Source organism: Aptenodytes patagonicus, chromosome 7, assembly GCF_965638725.1.
Source record: "Aptenodytes patagonicus chromosome 7, bAptPat1.pri.cur, whole genome shotgun sequence".
In the NCBI taxonomy this organism is placed as follows: Eukaryota; Metazoa; Chordata; class Aves; order Sphenisciformes; family Spheniscidae; genus Aptenodytes; species Aptenodytes patagonicus.
Genome location: NC_134955.1, coordinates 31,728,468 through 31,748,243, shown reverse-complemented (window position 1 = coordinate 31,748,243; position 19,776 = coordinate 31,728,468). Strand labels below are relative to the sequence as shown.

Genomic DNA, 19,776 nt, shown 5'->3' with positions numbered 1-19,776 from the left:
AATTTCCTACTGAAGATGTTTGGTTTATATTGGTTATAACTTTGTTGGTATGGATTGCTCCTGTTCTAGAGATGCTTCACAATATAGTATACCTAATACAACTCACAATTTTGGTCTAATTGGGGCTGCACAAAACTAATCAGGAAAATAGAGATATATGCTGGAAAAAAGTACAGATCGCTTCTGTGTGCTTTGATCTTTAATAAATCATGTTCTATAAATCATTGCTGAACTCTGGAATAAGGAATATTTAGAAAAATATGTGGAAGCTTATTGTGTCACAAAGCATTGAGTTAAGGTAGTGGCATTCACTTTCAGGATGTTTTCTTCAAGAATGGGAAACAATTGTAACGTGTCTATAAGTTTAAAATATATTTAATCCAATCTACATTGAATACAGCTTCCTGAATTTCCTACTGTCTGAAGCCATTTCATTGTGTTACTCTGTGTTATCTAGCTTCCACTTTCTATTTTTAAAGAATACTGCATTTTAGTGAGGATTGAGGTGTTTCTTCATTGTTTGGTCATCATTTGGTTTTGTAAAGCGCTTTGGTATAAAACCAGAAATGTTAGCAGTGTATGACATTTTTGATGCCTGGAAGAATAAGTTTGTTTAGAAAAAGCCATCTGATTATTTTATATTTGTGTCACTTACGGTCTTACAGCATGTCTTCGGCAATTGATTACTCCAAAATTGCTTTGGGTCCCAAACGAGGTCCATCTGTTGCTGAGAAAGAAGTTCTGACCTGTATTCTTTGTCAGGAGGAGCAGGAAGTGAAGTTGGAAAGTGCTGCCATGGTATTATCTGCCTGTGTCCAGAAATCAACTGCCTTAACTCAGAATAGGAGCAGAATTCTTGAACTCTCAGGGGGTATGTGATTTTTCTTCTTTTAGACTACAAGCAGTTCTGTACCTAGAGCTCATACCCTTTGAACCTAATTAAACTCTGTATTCAGTCAGATGGCTAAATAGCTTACCCTACTTAATAAAAAGGAAGTGAAAATTTTTAAATTGTTCTAAAATCCATGCTTTAAAACCTAAAAATGAGAAGTGTATGAAGACTTTGATTTGTCCCTGGGAAATCAGAAAATGCTTTAATCTCACAAGAAGATTTTATAAAACTTAGAAATTTGGTAGGAGTGATCAGTCTGGAAAAAATCCAAGAATGTTAACAGTTCCTGTTTATTCAAGTACAGCAGCAAACTTTCCCAATGTGGAGGAATTACATGAACATTATCAGAGGCCAATATGGCAGCCTCAGGAGGGTTTGGGTTTTTTGTTTTTTGTTTTCATGTCCAGAAAGTAATAAAAACAGCAACATTAAAAAAAAAAAAAAAACCACAAAAGTGTAGGCAAGGATCATATGATATCATCTGATGAATGAAAGAAAATGAATACAATAGAATAATGCAAACACAAGAGTTAGTTGCATAATAGCATATTGGTAGCAGGAAACACAAAGATGATCCAGAATTTTTTTGTAAGTAACAGTTGATTTAAACATGAGAAGATTTTGGTCAGTTACTTAAGGGAAAGACAGACAATAAATAGAAGGAAAAGGGAAAACTTAAGTACTCACTGACTTTTTTGCTTTCTTTTTGAAAAAGAAAATTAATAATAATTCAAGATCAGATGCTTGATGGCTGTTAATTTTAACAAGAGAGAAATACAACCCAGAATAGGATAAGAAAAGCTGAAGCAATATCTAGATAACTTCAGTGTGTTCACCTTGGCAATTATTAAAATAATATTGAAAGTACTGTCAGAACCATTGTCTTCAGTACAATATTTAATTATTTTTTAAAATGCATAGAAGATAGTTGAGATCTCAGAAGGCTAAGAAGGGCAAACAAGTATTTGTCGAAAAAAAAACCACCAGAAAACAGAAGCGAAATGAGAAAGTACTAAAAATTTGAGTATTCCAGCCAGCCTGGATGCCCAGAGGTATGTTGGATGATAGTAATTATTATTAGTTTATAAGGCAATATAAAAAATAAAGATGGACAATAAAGCAGTAAGAAATGTCAAAAATGGATTTGTCAAGAAAGGAACTTAGTAAGCCACCCTAATTCTTTGACCAGGATAGCTGGTTTTGTGGGTAAGGAGAAGGGAAGCTAATTTATTCTCATGTTTATTAGAATTTTTGGCTCTGTCCTACTTGATAAACAGCTCAGGCAAATGTTGTTTAGGTGAAATCACCCCAAGGTGGATATACATCTCATCATAAAACTACTAGTTTGATTCAAGCACGCTATAATATTAAATAATAATTAAAAGTTAAAAGTGATATTTTTTTCCCTGTAAATTGAATTATATTTATTTTAACACAGATAAAAATTTAAATAGCTGTTATCAATTAAATATTTATTAATTGATATACATTCTCTATGTATCTGCCCATATCTTATTATAAAGCTGAGTCAATCATTCTTTCAAATCCTGCTTATTCAAGCTAACTAATGTATAAGGAATAAGGATGCAGTGTTGAAAGATAATAAAATTGGAGGTCTGTAAGTGCTCTCAAGATGTTTTTCTAGTTTGTTGCCTTTGCATGGCAAGGATGTTACAACTTGTAGTTTAAATTCCTACTTATTTTCAAATACTTTTTTTTTCTATTTTGTAACAGGATATTGTTGATTCGTGGTCAGCTCATAAAGCAAAATGAACCCTGTGTCCTATTATTTTAATGACAGTACTGTCTAGGAAATAGCTCTAAGTTCTGTGTTTGTGCAGTTCGTTATTCCTGCTTTAGTTTAGAAGTACACTCTCGAATGTTATCAAATAGAATTCTAAAGCAAAGGGAAGTTCAGCATTGTTTCTTATTTCTCCAGGGTATTACCCTATTCTCTGTCATGCCTGCAAACCTTTACCAAGTTGTTTCACTTAATAAGATGTTTTGTGTTTCCTCCTCTGGGTCATTAGCAAATACTGAATAGGCCTAGACCCAGGACAGACTCCTACAGAATCCCGTTTGATCCATTTTTCTTTTTAACAGCGAACTACTGATAATGGCAATTTTGAGCCAGCTGTATAGAATTTTTATCTAGGCCATGTACTAATTGCATCCATTTTCTGCTGTCTTCTGTGGTACTCTGAAGTACAATTTAAATCCTGTGCTCTTGTAGTGAGATACACTTGTAAGCTTTCTGCAGTGACATGTTTGGCTATTGAAATAACTGAAAGAAGGGAATGAAGTTCCTTTTCTTAAAGCCACTTCTGGATATTATTTATAGCACATACTCTTTACTGCATGGTCCTCTGCAGCTCATCAGTTAGAAGTAGGCCTGTAAGAGCTTTTTTCTTTGAAGATCTAAATAAGTGGAAAAATGCTTGTTACCACAGCAGAAGTGCAGATAGTGGCAAGTTAGTGTTACGCTAAGGTTCACTTTCTTACTTCAGTCTCCAATTGATTTAGAGCAGCTTCAGCTGCTGTCAGAATTACATTTTCAGTACAATTTGGGTGCTAGGTTTTTTGTGGTTTTCTTTTTTTTTTCTTTCTCATTTTGTTAAATTCAGGTGTATCTGTTAAAAATCATAAACAGTCCACCAGATGAGGTTTGGAGGACTGCTGTTGTTCAGTATTATTTAGATATCTTCAAGGGGAAAATGGAATCTTGCTTTGAGTGCATATGCAGCACAAAGACACTATTACATTCTCATAATGTTTTTGCTGTTAAGAATTATATAAGATTAGTAAAAGATAGACTTGACTTTGTTATTCAGCAGTGCTGTTTGTGTCAGTGGTTTGAAAATATACAGGATTAGTTGGAGAAATGCCTAATCTTTCTTGTCCTTAGTTTTTTCTTTCATTTAAAAATACAGTAACAACTACATTAAAAACTTCAGTGATAGCGAACCAACCACAGAGCTATGCCACTGAAGAAGCTATTCTATACTGAAGAACCCTTTTTTCTTTTTTAACCAATTTACTATTGCTTTTGGATTTTGTCATCTTTTTCTTCATAATTAGTGGAAAGCCTTCAGTAGTTTAAGTGGGCTCTGTCTTGCTATTACTTTGCTGGAGTATTGGTGTGGAAAAGCTAGCCAAATGGGATTTTAATGTGACTGTGGGAAAATAAAATCGGAAGGCTTGTGTTCTGTGTATACTGCTGTTCATTTTTGTTCATACTGATGGGAAGTTACGATATTGTTCTTTCACTAATTTCTTTCTGCTGTGTCTTTCTAGATACGCTAGATCCTCTCTTCATGCACCCTGACTTACCTTGTGGGACCCACACAGGAAGCTGTGGTCATGTGATGCATGCAGCCTGCTGGCAGAAGTAAGGATGTGTCTTTGCAGTCTTTTAATGTTTTTTTTATTAATCTGTTTTCCAAAACATCTAAGTGCACACTGAGAACACAGTACAGTAAATGGATATTCAATTAAGGAGTCAAAAGTATTTGTATTCATCTAAAAATGAAATATGGCACAAGAGAAGTTTTGACCTGATGAAGAAAATTATCATCAAAAGTTTAGTGCCTTCTGTGACCCAAAGAAGAATTTCTAAGTAGTTACTAATTTATGCAAATAAAAGCAATGGGGTAAAATTGGTCAAGAATAAGAAACCATATCTAGTACGTTTATTTTTAGCAATCCAATGAGAACCAGTAGGAATCTTCCAGGTGGGCATTCTATAGCAACAGTACTTTGACTCTGAAAGTCTGTCACCAGGTCAGTACTTAAAGGATGAAGCTGACTTATTCCAGTGAGTCTTTAGATGAGAATCTGGCATCTAGAATAGAATATGAATGGTTAAGTCTATCAATATTTCTTCCCCATCCCCCACCCCTCCCCTATCGGTGAACAAGCTCTTAATAAAAAGTAAGAGGGAAGAACTGATACAGCGCTTAAACTTTACTAGATTTCTATTTTTTGGGGGAGCCCACAATTTAGACCAAGTGTGTTGGATTAGGGTGCAGCCTGAAATATTAAAAGACCAGGTTACTTAACTTGCAGAATATAGTCATCCTAGTTGCAGCTACATTTGTAGGATTACAGAGAGCAAAGCTAATGCTGCCTGCATTTGACTCCACATAGGTCTGGCAAGCCTGAACAAGATAAATAGTGTGAAATAATAACAGAAATAATCCCACTGAAGTATTACAAACAGATAAAGAGAGTTGGGTCATGCAATTGCAAGCTACTTTATATTGTTGTATGATATAAACAATCTCTGGAGGTTTGTTGTTTGTACTTGTGCCATTTTACTTAAAAATCTGACTAAACTTCTGGTGCTTATCATTTACTTTTCTATATGTATGTGTGTGTGTATATTTTCTACAATAAAACATCAGTGCAGAATAAATAGGTGCACACACTTAAAATGATACGGAAGTACGTTCCTTGAGTATAATACATCTGCTCTTGGCAGATCCATCTACATCTGCGTAGATCTAAGTAGTGCAACATTGGAGCTCAGTTCCCTTGCTCTTTTTAAGAAAAGATGACTTGCTGTATGGGTAAATGGGATTAAAATGGACAACAGGCTCTTCTCATACGGGATGGCACAGAAGGTTTGAGTATAGTCTTTTATTTATTACATAACAGACATTCTAACTTACTAATATTCCTCCAAACGATGCCTGCCACACCTTTCTAGAGTATCTGTGCAGCCTAAAAATACTGCAAAATACTCTCTAAAACAGTATGAGTTCAAATGAATGGAATATCTTTGTAGTTGCCATGTACGAGGAAGAGGAGTTGCTTGCAAAAACATAGTTGTTTGAATGTGGGAAAATAAATGTATGGTTTTGTTGATTGTAACAGAATAATTTCCTAAATATTCTGTAATCATTAGAACTTCTGCAGATGCTCCTACACACACACACTTTCTCTTATTACATAAATGGGATTTTATTTTTTCCCTTAAGATGTATGATTTAAAGCAAGAAAAAAAAAAATCTAGTTATTACCTTAGTGCAGAACTTAGATAATTTCATATCTGCCTTTAAGATCCTACATACCCAGTCTGAACATTAGTCCTGAATTTAGTTGCTTGTATCCAGGCAAGAAGATTTGAATGTTGGATCTTCTTGTTCCTAATAATACTACTGAGACATTAATGAAATTTGAAGGCTTACTGCATCCACTGAGGGGGCAAAATTATAATGAAACCTGTAAAAAGATCATAGTTATTTCTTAGTTTCCTTTTGAGTTTAAAATGGCTCAAATGCGATATTATGATATTGATTATCCTTTCTTCCTGTTAAGAAGGCTACAGTTTCATTGTCTAGTCATGAGGCTCAGTCATTGCCATGAATAGCTGATTATTCATTCATGAAATGTTACTGGTAGTTTTTCCTAAAATTAAATAAAAATATGTACAATCCGCATTTCAAACTTACTGTAATTGCATATGAGCGATATTAGATACAATGTTTCATTGTGTTGAAGATGTTGTGAGAGAAGAGTAGAAAATTTAAATACTGCTTGTCTGTAAAAATGTTAATGAAATTTAAAAGGATCTTAAAGGCAAGGAAGAGTTGCCGTCATTTTTGCATGAGTGGTATACCATGCATTTTTGCATGAGTTCATCTATGCGCTCAAAGATTTTGTTTTATTTTCACATCCAAGCACGTGAAAGAGTTATAAATCAAAGGAAAAGACTTGTTTGTTGGCTTGGATAGGTATTTGCTGGATAATAACACTTTTAATTACTTGAACATTTGTTTTCATGTCACATTTGAGCCATTCCACTTTCTAGTAATTTCCTTTTCAATGTTGTAGGTACTTTGAAGCCATGCAGCTGAACTTTCGACAACGTCTGCATGTTGAACAGATATTCGACTTGGAGAATGGAGAGTATCTTTGTCCACTTTGCAAATCTCTGTGCAATACTGTGATTCCTATCGTTCCATTGCAGGCTCAAAAAATAAACAGGTGAATTACCAGATTGCATAGCCTTTAATTAAAAAAAAAAAAAGGTAAAAATTACTTTGGGGCTAGCTGGCTCTTCAAATTTCTGGAAGGAAAATTTGGGCTGACCTTCCTAATCAGTATAAAAGACTGCATATCTCCTTATTGACTATTCAGTCAAATATACTGCTTTTGGCAGTCAAATTTTTTTTTTAAAAAAAGCACTTTTTGTATGGGCTATTTTCTGGAGCTGGTATCAAACGAGAAAGTTCCTACATCTAGTATTTAGCCTAACACTTCATTTCATGCTGTTTGCTCAAAATTTACAAAGCCAGCAAAACTGTGCAAATACTGAGTTAATGTCTTTTGATCTAAATGTGTCCTCTTTTTTTAAAGATAAGGTGATTCTTTGAGTGTTAAAGTAAAACCTGCTTTCTATTTCTGTTTTCAGTGAGGATGCAGAGGCAGTAGCTCAAATTCTGTCCCTGGCTAGGTGGCTGGAGATTATCATAGTCAGGATATCGGGCTACAGTGTGAAAAATGCTAAAGGTTTGTTACCTTAATTTTGAAGCTATTCTGTGGGATATCTAATATGCCAGTACGTTTTAACTAATACCAACAGAAAACTTCAAATAAAGAATACATTTTTCTATCAATCAAGACAATACCAAATAAAGCTGGGGATAAAGTCATGATCCTTTCTGAGCTGATGTCTTGATTTCAGTCCCTCACCAATTTTCTGGTTTCTGTTAAATTCTTTCCATCTTCCCTGTAGAGAAAACTATGTACACTTGGAGAGGATAGCCACCAACTAACACTCGAGTTAATTAAACTTTTGTATTGACTGTGATGTATGAGTGTTTAGAAAACAGAAGGTACAGAGAATCAACATATTCTCTTGCACTCTAATAAAGCAGGAAAGTTCTTTTTCCTCACCAGCAAAGCACTACTTTTAATCCTCATATTTCTGGGAATAGAAGAAAATGTTGCTTAAGGAGAAGGGTTAGAAGACAGTGTGGCTGGTGAGGTCTGTTTAGAATTATTTTCAAACCAGTTTAAAATAAAAAGAAGTCTCACTTCTGTTAGACTGCTATAAAAACTGTAACAACTTCTTTGTTTTTTAATGTGGATCTAATTCTTTTTTCTGGAAGGAGAGAAACAAAATCTTCCAGCTTTCGCCAACAAGGGAGTGGAGAACTCTGCTTTGGAATTCCATTCCATCCTTAGTTTTGGAGTTCAGTCCTCGTAAGTGTTACTGGAAGTGCTCTCTGCATTATGTTAATTCTCCCTAAAATAACCTAGGTGTACTTCAGGATTTTGTATTGAAGGAAAGGCGTATGATTTGTTTGGACTGAATATGGGCTTACTTATACTTTTGCTTAAACATTCACTGAATATCAGATCTATACAGAGCTAGATGGACCTCTTGGTCAAATCCAGTCTGGTAGTTCTTGGTACAAAGCTAGGAGTTTGGAATCTTCTAATCCACAATTCCAGTGATTTGGGTCACTTCCTGTGCCTGTAGGCAAGTTATTTAATGTCTGTCTGCCTTAATTTTCCTGCTATGTCTGTTTCAGGAATAGATTTCACTTGGTTTTGGATGCAATAATGTAATACAGATTACTCCAAGGAATAGGGCTGTGTTGTCTGTTTCTATTCCAGTGGGCAAAAGTGCTCTCCCACTAAAACAGAATGAATAGATAGATACTTTTCAAGTGTACTCAGCTGACACTTCTTTTTAGATCACGCTACAAGTATTCTGCTACTTATGACTGATGTCATAGTTATGCAAAGTACTTATACATATCTGCTATTTGTAAAAATGTCATCAGAAAGTTGAATCAAATTCTTTCTTGATAACTGATCTCCATGGGAAAGATTCTATAGTTTGCACTTAAACAATGTGGTGTTTAAGTATGGACCTGGCTAAACCCCAACTTCGTGGTAAAATTGTTTTGGCTGTAGAGATTTGGAGAATTAATATGAATGTCATATATTTCTGTTATGAAGTTCTGTGTATGACTTTGAAAAAACACAAGCCGTTAAAACTGTATGTGTTTTTTGCCTAGACACTTTTCTGCATATAACTGCATTTACATAAACTAACCCAATGTCAGTTGAAAGGAGCTTAAATGCAAAGAAAAATGTTTTAAAATACATTTGAAATGTCTTCCTTTCAGTTTCTAGTGCCTTATGAGATGGGATATATTTTTACTCCAGCACTTACAATTACACTTGCTTACTCGCATTTGTTTTTTCATTGTATTTTACTTTGATTTAAATGTTTGCATTTTTTGAACGCAAATTATAATACAGTATACAGAAACAGACTCCTTCCAGCCTGGCAGCTCCTAATCTCTCAATTTGTAGAGCCTGTTATGTCAAGGTACTTGTTTACTACTGGAAACTATAAATTTTTTTTTCTCCTCTGTACGGACAAAGGGCCTTTGTATTCAAGAATCCTTTCATAAATAACTTAGGCTTTGTTAGTGATTGATTGACTGGTAAGTAATAAACACTATTAATAATTCAGACTGAAGTTTTCTTGGCTTGCTTTTGCAGAGCCAAATACTCAAGCAGTATCAAGGAGATGCTTATTCTCTTTGCCACCACCATTTATAGAGTTGGGCTAAAAGTTGCTCCAAATGAAGCTGATTACCGGATTCCTATGATGACCTGGAGCACATGTGCTTTTACCATCCAGTGCATAGGTAAAGCATAATTTGTGTTTATTCCTTCTCATGACTTGAAAATCTTAGTTGTTTGATTGTATAATTTTATACAATCTGATTGTATAAATAATAATAATAATAGTTCTACATAAATAAGAGCAATATGTAATAGTATAACAATGTATATTATATGTAATTACATATATAATAATAGAATGATAATCTATAATCCAATATAAATAATAGGATGTTTTTGTTAGATGGTAGATTATAAAATACGGTATGGAATGCCAACATTGAGTTTAATCTGAGAGAGCAGGGAGTGATCATGTTCCATGTTACTAACTGTAACGTTAAGCATGTTCAATGAATATCTTCAGGCTGCCAGAGATCATTGACCTGCAGGCATCTCCTACACAGCTAAATATTTATAACAGCTATGAAATAGTACTCCCTCTCTCAGTATTTCTTTTTGTCTCTATTCTCAAAGGATTCTCATGGAATTTGTCAAGAAATATGGTCTTTTGTATTCTGAAATTGCTAAGCAGATACCTGGTAGGAAAAAAAAACCAAACAACCAGACATTCTCTGGCATGAATCTCTTTTGAAGGCAAAATAATTACCATAAAAATGATTGGATTTTTTGGGATAATGTACCTGTTTAGCAGTCAGTCTCATTTCATTTCTGTACTATATACACAAAGAAGTTTGTGTAATAAACATGAAGCTGTAGATAAATCTGTAGTGGCTTCCAGGCAGGGAGAGAGGCAAGAGATAAGTCTGAAATGCCTGCTGAAGGAATTGAGAATGTAATTGTACATCTCCATAAATATGATTTGGCAAGTATGCCATTTTTTTCTTGATGAAGCTGTTGAGGTACAAGTGTAGTCTACCTTAAATCTATAGTGGACTTGACCCAACTGGAGTATCAAGAGTTCAAAAGGTTTTTAGGAGGATTGGGAATATTCCAATAAGACGGGAATAGTCATGAAAACTGATTGCATTTTTTAGTGTTGGATTTTTATCAGAGTCTTCAAATGGGTCGGGAGAGGACTGGAAGCCACCCAGCTCTATTAACATTAATGCACTTAATGCTGTGCAGATTGTTTTCATTTGATATCTTAAAAAAAGACCTTGGTGGCTGTCAGGGATGAGTTTGCCAGCAAGTGTATAAATGCAGTAACTGTTATTACAGGTGTGATATCAAAGGCATATGTCAGAAGTAGAAAATTCACATGCCTTACCAGGCCAAGATTATAAAACCAGAGGGACCACTGTGACAGTCTGACCTATCCTAGGTCACACCACTTCCTTGGATTCATTTTTGTTTACAAATAGAGCAGGCTTCCATGAAACTGTAAAGCAAAACTGCCTACATAGCTTCTAGTATGCTGGTTTTGAATCTAGTCATAGGGTGCATAATTAAAACCATTTAACGGGCATGTAGCCAAGCTGCCTAGACAAGGAACCTTAGCTACCTGGATTAGTGGAGTCTTTAGAGGAGGTTCAAAGCATCATTGACCCAAGGGATGTGAATTGCTTTTATTGCCTAAAGCCAGACCCTTAAAAATACAAATCTGATTTTTCCCATGTTTCCTCAGCAACTCCACATGTTGTGTGTTAAACTGATGTATGGAAGTGCTAAGTTAAAATGCTTTCATTTTTTGTTAGAGGTGGTTAAAAAAAAAAAAGAACCAAAAACCTCCTAACCAAAAAACCCGCAACAAAAACAGTAGTAAAATTTCCAAGATCTTGAAGTGTACTCATTCATCTCTGAAAAGTAACTAAAGCACAAAAACATTTGAATGGATACCTTTTTACTCAATTGAGTTAATTTGGTTTCTTATTTTTATTGGCTTATTTTCTCTTTGTTATCCCTTCGAAACCAATGCACTCAGGGAGGAAATCTGAATTTATTCCAGCTTGGGAATTTTGTTTTCAAAATATTTTTGTTAAACTACAGTCAAATGCAGTAGTGCAAAAATCTGAGGGTAAGATGGCTGTATAGCATCCCTGTAAACATACCTTGATGTTTTTGAGCATTGTATAGGGGTAACTGAAAATACAGCTAAATCCGTAGAATGTCTTATCATTAATATGAAACAGTGTTCCTTTAAATCCCTAGTTAGCAAGATCTGAAAACAAAATGTTTTTTAAAAGCTTGTTACAACCCATTTATCTGGGAAACATTCAGTACCATTTAAGATAGATTCTACCCCCCCCCCCCGAGAATTCTCTTACCAGAATAAATTTGAGCTTTAAAAAGAATTGTATGTATACTAAGAATAAATTAATCTTGGACTAAGTGTATTCTAACAGAAATGTTACGTTAGTTCATGTAGAACAAAGCAACTTAATTTTTTCTGTGTTTAATTTTAAGAAAACCTCTTGGAAACAGAGGGCAAGCCTTTATTTGGATCTCTACAAAATAGACAGGTATGGGCAAGTAAGATATGCAATACATTTCAAACAAAAAAGTTTTTATATATGTATATATGTGTATACATAAAATACACACACATAAACTGTTGAAACTGCTAACATTAAGATCATTCTCTGTTGAGAGATAGCTCTCAAAATATTTAGACTGATAACTTTAAAGAGCATTTTGGAAGAATAATGTTTCTACTTATACATAGAAGTTCATATCAAATTCACTTATCAATGTGTTTTCTGTCTGTAGAAGTAGATATGTTTTTACAGCTTTATTTCACTATTATATCTTCCCTTTTTTCCTGTCCAACCATTTTCTCTTGCGCTCTAGCACAGTGGCCTTAAAGCATTAGTGCAGTTTGCAGCTGCTCAGAGAACAACATCACCACAGGTCCTGATTCAGAAACATCTGATTCGTCTTTTAGGAGGTATTTTAATCCTTTTCTTTACTACCTTTTGTGTTGCAGAAGTTTCTATTGCACAATGGTACACACATTAATACGGCATAGAAGCAAAGGTTAGACTACTGACAACAGTGCTAACTTCAATTTCTCTAATGTTGCCTGAAATCATGGAGTATTGCTTGAACTTAAGTAATCAATAATTCTGTTAATCCATCCCTGTATCACTGAAGTCCCCAAAAAATCGTCTATCCCAGATTCCTTAGGCCTGGAGATACTCAGATCTGGAATATTTACAGACGGTTAACAATCTATTTCTGGCAATGTTCAAAATTACTCAAATTCTGTGCTAAAGCCAGATAACTGGTATTCCTCTCTTAATTGTGAGACTTTATCTTTTTAGTACTTTCAAAAGGCTGCTTGCAGCCTAGTTTAAGATATTTTGGTCTCAGGGAGAGCTAGTTTGAGACGCATAGCTATCGTCCATGTTTCTTACTGATTAGGTTAGCATGGTGGCCTTTGTGAATCCCACTCTTTGACTTGCCTTCTATTCAATAGGATTCTTAGGTGTGGTACAGGCTTTTGTATTGGGCTAGGTTGTGAGGCATCTAGTGTTGCAGTGCCTAAGTACATTTGTGGGCTTCACCCTTAGCACTGTGTGCGCTTTATTAGAGCTGGAGAAATAAATCAAAGATTTTTATCTCAGAATTTTGAAGATACAGTCATTAAAATTGTGAGCTGGTTGGGCATGTGGAAATAGCTAAACAGATGCACAATCAATTAAATAAGTGATAAGTGGTTAATTAAATAGATACTTCCTTAGTTCAGAGACTTGGACGTTTTTTTGACGAAAACACAGAAATTATAGAGGCTCTAAAATCAGATTCTGATATTGCAGTTCAATCCAAAAGAAGAAAATACATATCAAATGCACAATTGATATCTTTATTTCGTAGTTCTTCTACCAAACTTTAAAGTGGAGGACACTCCGTCCCTCTTAGAAGTAGATATGTTCCACATTTTGGTAAGCAGGTTCATCTTATTCTTCATATTAATACTTTTTTTTTGAGCATGGATTTTTGTGTACTTATCATTAATATGAAACAGATAGTCCTGCATTATCTGTTCACTTGCATGAGTCAAATGATTATACATAAGCACTGCATACAAGCAAATGATTACACATGGCTGGTATATATGAGTGTTTACTTTTAGTTCTGCTGTTCTTCTAGCTTTCAAGTCTTTGCTGTCTCACTCATTAAATTTCATGCTTGCAATCTCAATCATCTTTTTACCATGTCTATTGCTATCAAACCTCAAAAAAACCCTGAGAAATGCACCCACTCAGCTTGTTTCCCTCACTTTCCCTCCGTCTCAATAGGCCTCTCATACCTTCCGATTCCTTCACATTCACTTTCATTACCTTCTTTACTCGTCTTAGCCCCTTCTTTCTGTTCTTAATACAAATCTGTATTATAGTTTCTTCTACTGTTAAAAAAACCCAAACAAAACCACACAACAAAAAAGCCAACAAAAACAAACAAACAAACAAAAAACCAAACCCACCAAAATAAAACCTGTTTTGCTGTGGTTGCCTTTCTAACTAATGCTTGGTCTTACTTCTCACTTCTTTCAGTGTGCTTTGTCTTATGTCAAAGACCAGAAATTAAACTTTCTAGGAATTGGACAAGCTTCTTGGTGTATCTGTAAACTGGCAATTACAATGGAACTATATCTGAGTTTCTTACATGCTAGAGGGGCACAAATGGTTAATATTTTCCCGTGAGTTTTTGCCACACTTTGTGAATTAAAACTAGTAAGATAAATGAACGTATTTAAATTGATTACAGAAATGAACTATAGATGTATAGTGAGAATATAATTTCTATTACCTGTGTAGCTATTACCAAATTTCTGTTACTTTAATATTTGCTGCTTCCCTTTCACTGTAGGTGGGAGTTGTGCTGTCCTTTCCATCTTTATACTGGGAGGATGCTGTAGACTTGCAACCTTCATCAATTAGTTCAGCCTATAACCACCTCTACCTCTTCCATCTGACAACACTGGCACACATAACACAAATCGTCGTCTCTTCAGCAACAGGTAGAGGTGTATTTGGGTTGGATTATTCTTGCATTTTTACACAATTTCTTACAAATAGTGGGTGGACACTACTTAGTTTCTTCCTGGTATAAACTTCCTCATAATAAATGACACTTAGTGCTAGGTAGTAATAACTGTTTTCTGGTAAAAAATAAATAGCGGTACATCATTTTCAGAGCATTTTATTGTATCACTTCTGTGTGCTTAGCCTAAGAAAACAAAACAGTTATTGATATATGAGTACTTGCTCAAGTCAGTCATTCCAGAGTGGTAACTTTCCCCTCTTCACTCCTTGTAGGAGAAGCAAAGCTCTGCCCAGCAGCAGCACTCTGAACTGTACAGTGACAGTTAGTATGGATTTGGGAAATAAACTTTTCTTTACACTTCAACCTGGTAAATACCCAGAACCGAAATACGGAATCCTGTAAACTGATAGGAGAGAATCTCACTTTTTCCTGTATTTCATACTACTGTTTAAAAACTGTCAGTAACCTACAGGCTTCCTAGTTGCTACTTTCCTTTTTGTTCAGCATGATGGGAATTTAAAAAAAAATCCTGTCGCTTAATCTATGTAGGACAATAACTTCAAACATTCAAGGGAAGGAAGCAGTTTTCATGTGAGGATGAGAATGAGGCAGTAATTCTGATTCTTCTTTATAGCATGCAGTTTTAGGAGAACATTTGTTAGGTTAAAAATAGAAAAGAATTAAGTAAAATAAAGTGGAAATATTTCTGTAATGCAATTTAAAGAAAAAAGAAGGAGCTCAGTATATGTAAAAAAAGAGAAGTGTGTCACAAAAGTGCATTTACAGTGGGATTCATCTTTTTGTGTGCAGAATCCCCTACTGCTCGATCATCTGACAACAGTGAGGAGGCATGGTCTGCACAGTCTTTCTGTAGAGAGGTTTGCCAGTACACCAGTGGGTAAGCAGCAGTTCAGTTATAGCATTGTGTTTTCCTAGAAAAATGACAATCCACAGGGATTGACCTGAACAACACAGAAAACAGGAAAAAAATAATCCATTTTGTATGGGGAGTTAGCAAGCATAATGCCTTGTGCTTTCTTCCCATACTCCTGAACGCTAAAAAAAAGGAAACTGGTGAAAGGAACACTTTTAGTTAAAATAGTTACTTTTTGTGGACACCAGAGTAAATTCTTAGTCTAAGGATGAAAAAATATCTATATCCGTTCTGGGGAGAAATACAACCACTAAATATAGTTATTTTTTTCTTTGCCTTGATTAGGTTTTTTTTTTAGAGATCTCAATTATAGATGGAAGCCGGAAAGAAGGAAATGATTCTACTATAAAAGGGGGAGAAGTGTAAAGCTAAACACAGTTGCTTATTTGTTTGAGCATTAGTGCCCATCTTTTCAGACTTTTTTGATAGGTATAGCTACAGACTCTTTAGTACTTCAGTATCCATGTGTGAAATAAACTAGAAAATATGGATACACCCTTTACTAATTCTGCTTTGATTTATCTTCACCAAGGCTAGTTGCAAAGATGTGTTTCTCAAGGATTGACAATGCTTCCCACTTGTCTAAAAGTTTTAAGCCTAAATTTCTAAATATTTAAAATTTGGTATTTAAATAATAGGAGTAATTTTTCTCAGGCATGACCTTAGAATCATAGGTGCTGTGCCTTTTGGAAATTCAGGTCACTGTGCTGGGATGCCTAGGTACAGAATTAAATGCCGAAGTTTAGGCAACCCAGCTCTGAAACTTTTAGTGTTTTTAATTTCTGTGTATGCATTGTCATCTTCTGACTCTGACCTATCTGTGCTTAAACAGCACAACCTGCATAATAATTTTGCAATGGTCTATGATGTTATAATACAGCTTTACAGGTTGTTCCTCAGCAGGTCCTGGTCAACATTTGTGTGAACGTCCTGTTCACATAAATGTGAATTTAACTAAGTTTAAAATTTTTAGAAAACAGGGACACTGTAAGTTAAATTTACTACGAAATTTAGACTAAATGCTCATATTGCACAAACTACAAGAATAATTACTGAGATGAGTATCAGTCCAGTATTTTTTGTTAAAAATTGGATTAGTGTAGCTTTATTTTAAAATTTAAATGAGTGTTACTGTTGTGACTTCCATAATGAAGTATGAGGTATTAATTTTTTAATTCTGTTGGTTTTGTTGTTCCTGAAGAATATTTATGTTTGTTTTTCTCATTTTTGAATTGCATTCAAAATACCAACTGAATAAAAAACTTTCACCATTTAAAAAAATTGCTGGCTTTCGGTAATAAAAAAACCCCCAGTGTTAAGAATCAGTTGCTCTATGTGTGATGCTGTATCAGGTTATCTTGAGTTACCTAGAGATGGACAGCTATGTATTGGCTATTTATTTTTTTATAATTCTGAAAAATATAAGTTGAGATAATTTGAAGGCTTAACGTAAGTGTTCTACATAAACTCAGTACTCATTCCTTAGGCAAAGGGGAAGTCAGAAGTTAGGTGCTGGTGGCTGTGTTTCACAGAATTTGTGGTACATCAGTGTTGCTTCTACATTCTACACAGCTGCCATTCTACCAATGCTAGCCAAAATGTGAAAGTGCTAGAAGGATTTGCACTGTGAACTACTGCAGCTCTTTCTCCTTTGTGTATTACAGTTGCTTTAGTCAGGATATTCCAGGCTGGCTTGTGTGGGATTGTGTTAAAAAAGGCATCATGCCTTACCTTCGTTGTGCTGCTTTATTTTTTCATTATTTGCTGGGAGTTTCTCCACCTGAGGAACTACTACAAGGTAAATATGAGAAAGCAAATGTATCTATATATTGACTTTGTTTACTGTTTTCTTGGAAGAATGGAATTTTTAAATGTTCACAGTAACAATAGTTAATACATTAAAGTAAGACTTGGAAAGAAAAGGAAATACTAATTTGTACAGGAGGGGACAGGCATGAGAAGCTGAGTTGTCTTTGGCTTCTTTGCCTGGAAAAGAGTTACTTCTGAGTATGTGCAAATATGTGAATTATCAATGATGTATTGAAAGTCAGTATTTGTGGATACAAAGATTCTGTGATTTAAGGATAATTCTAGGGGCTTAGATTACAGCACCTGAGAAGTAGCCTGGAGTCTATTTAAAAAAAAACAACAGACCTTTTTGTGCAGTTGCTAAAGTTGGTAAATGCTAAAGACATAGGGATTCAGCAAAGCAGAGCCAAGTAGAAATAAAGCACATTATAAAACTTAAACCTCTTCCTTAAAGGATCCTAATGCATTACAGGTACTAAACCCAAAAATAAATATTTTGTCTTCTGTCAAAATGCAGTGAAACACAGAATCATCAACTATTTGGAAAGGAGGACCAAAATTGCTATGAACAACTGAGACAAAATATAGCATCTTAAATTGATTTATATAAACTGTGAACTAAGTTTGAATTTGATTAGGATATATGAGTCAAAATCTGTGCACTTTGGGATATGCTATTGTCCTTACCATTAGTCTGGAACTTTGATTCTGTAGGGAGGAGTCTTCCTGGTGAATCAGCAATGCCATTTTCTGTAACAGAGCCAATAAATGGCCACCCAGCAAACTTAAATTAGCCCAACTTTATGTAATGTGTTAGCACTGACTTGATCATAGCAAAATTTAATATCATTGCAGGCCAAAAGGATAGTGAAAAACTAAAATGTGGTAAGTATAGAAATCTGCTGCACTAGCGTGTTACATATTATGCAGTGAAATGGAATTTAAGTAAGGAATTCTGCTATTACAGTGACTTATGCATGACTTAAAAATTACTTAATGTATGTCAAATTTGTTAAACGTAAAGTAGATCCTCAGCTAAAGCAAATTATTATAGCTCTGATTAAGTCAGTGGAATTACATCCAATTGTACTAGCTAGGAGCTATGCTGAAGCTGTAAGATACATATTATTGAATGGAAAACGGATCAGGAGATTTCTAGTTTTGAGTGAATTATTCAGCAGTGCTGAAACACAGTTGCTCATGCTTTCTTTTTCTTTTGCAGTTTCTGAAGAAGGGCAATTCAAGGCACTTTGTAGTTACCTCTCTCTACCTACCAATTTGTTCTTGCTATTCCAGGAATATTGGGACACAGTAAATCCACTGCTTCAAAGGTACTAATTGGGACTGGACAGGCCACGTTTTTCTGTTGTGATGGCCCTATGGGAATTCTGGATCAAATTTGTTAATAAATGATTGAGCTCAAATTCATACTAGAGTTCTAAACACTTGTTTGATGTGCACAGGTATACTGAATCTCTTAAAGCACTTCAAAACCAAAGCATTCTATATTATATGGTAATTCAAACATTAAACATTTATAGTTTAAGAGACTAGTGCTTGCAGACCTACATGAAATCATTCATGCAGAAAGAAGTTATCGTAAACCTTTGCTTGCATGGTATGCCACTTACTGTTCGTTGGCCTATTTTTAATTCTCCCTACAGCAAAAGTGCTGATTACATGAGCTATAAAATGAGAATATGGAAAATTATATAGCTGGCAGGGTGAGGCTTTGCACTATTTCTTCTCTGGATTTCCAAAATAGACTAATGAATGGCAAAGTTAGCTTAATGGCTAAAAGGTACAATTTGAGTATTATGTACATTGCAATCTACCAGTAAAGAAATAATTGGTAAAATTCTCCATTCAAAAACAAGTTAAAATAAACAGCTTCCCCCCCCCTCCCTGAGAATAATCCTGCTATATTGTGTTGGAGAATGTCTCCATGTATTTAATGTGACAGTTTGAGCACTTGGTTGCATTAATTATTATTCCTGGTTCTCGGCAGAATTCTCTGGCTCACACTAGCTTTTTCTGTGGTGGTGTTTTTTTACCTCTGTTCTGTTTTGTTGTCTGGATTCCTTCAATTTAGGGACACTTTGAGCTCTTGACTCCACTTCCAGTCCATATAGCTGACCTAAACAATTCCCTACATACAATTTTACTATAATTAATTGCATTTTTAGTATATAAAATTACTTATAGATTACTAGCATTTTCACAAGTAAATTATTTAATAAGTTTGTCTTATACGTTCCTACATGTTTGCTCAAAGACATAACGGTGCTTATAAGAAAACCCAGAGGATAGGTGCTTGTGAACATTAGAAAACGATCACTAGAGGCAAGGCTAACAAGTCCATCGTAATGCCCCCAGTCAAAAACAGAGGTTTCAAGTAAGAGGATACATGTTTAATTTAATAGTAACAGTTGTCAAATCATTATGCAAGTTCCCATATGTTTTTTGAAAGAATCTTATTTCAGAAGACTAAATTTGATGATTGTTGAGAAATGTGTTAAATGAAGCTTACTAGATTGACCAT

At 34.8% G+C, this 19,776-nt stretch overlaps 1 protein-coding gene across 4 annotated transcripts in view; it reads left to right on the top strand.

The window, feature by feature from the left end:
- Positions 1-19,776, top strand: part of UBR1 (ubiquitin protein ligase E3 component n-recognin 1) — a 77,828-nt gene that overhangs the window by 51,974 nt on the left and 6,078 nt on the right. For all 4 annotated transcript variants that reach the window (XM_076344696.1, XM_076344694.1, XM_076344695.1 and 1 more), the window contains exons 30-42: positions 666-871; positions 4,187-4,280; positions 6,728-6,880; positions 7,308-7,405; positions 8,008-8,101; positions 9,419-9,567; positions 11,909-11,964; positions 12,293-12,389; positions 13,319-13,386; positions 14,315-14,465; positions 15,302-15,389; positions 17,090-17,223; positions 18,457-18,565. In XM_076344696.1, the coding sequence (XP_076200811.1) occupies positions 666-871; positions 4,187-4,280; positions 6,728-6,880; positions 7,308-7,405; positions 8,008-8,101; positions 9,419-9,567; positions 11,909-11,964; positions 12,293-12,389; positions 13,319-13,386; positions 14,315-14,465; positions 15,302-15,389; positions 17,090-17,223; positions 18,457-18,565 (1,497 nt within the window). The remainder of the gene's footprint in view (positions 1-665; positions 872-4,186; positions 4,281-6,727; positions 6,881-7,307; positions 7,406-8,007; positions 8,102-9,418; positions 9,568-11,908; positions 11,965-12,292; positions 12,390-13,318; positions 13,387-14,314; positions 14,466-15,301; positions 15,390-17,089; positions 17,224-18,456; positions 18,566-19,776) is intronic.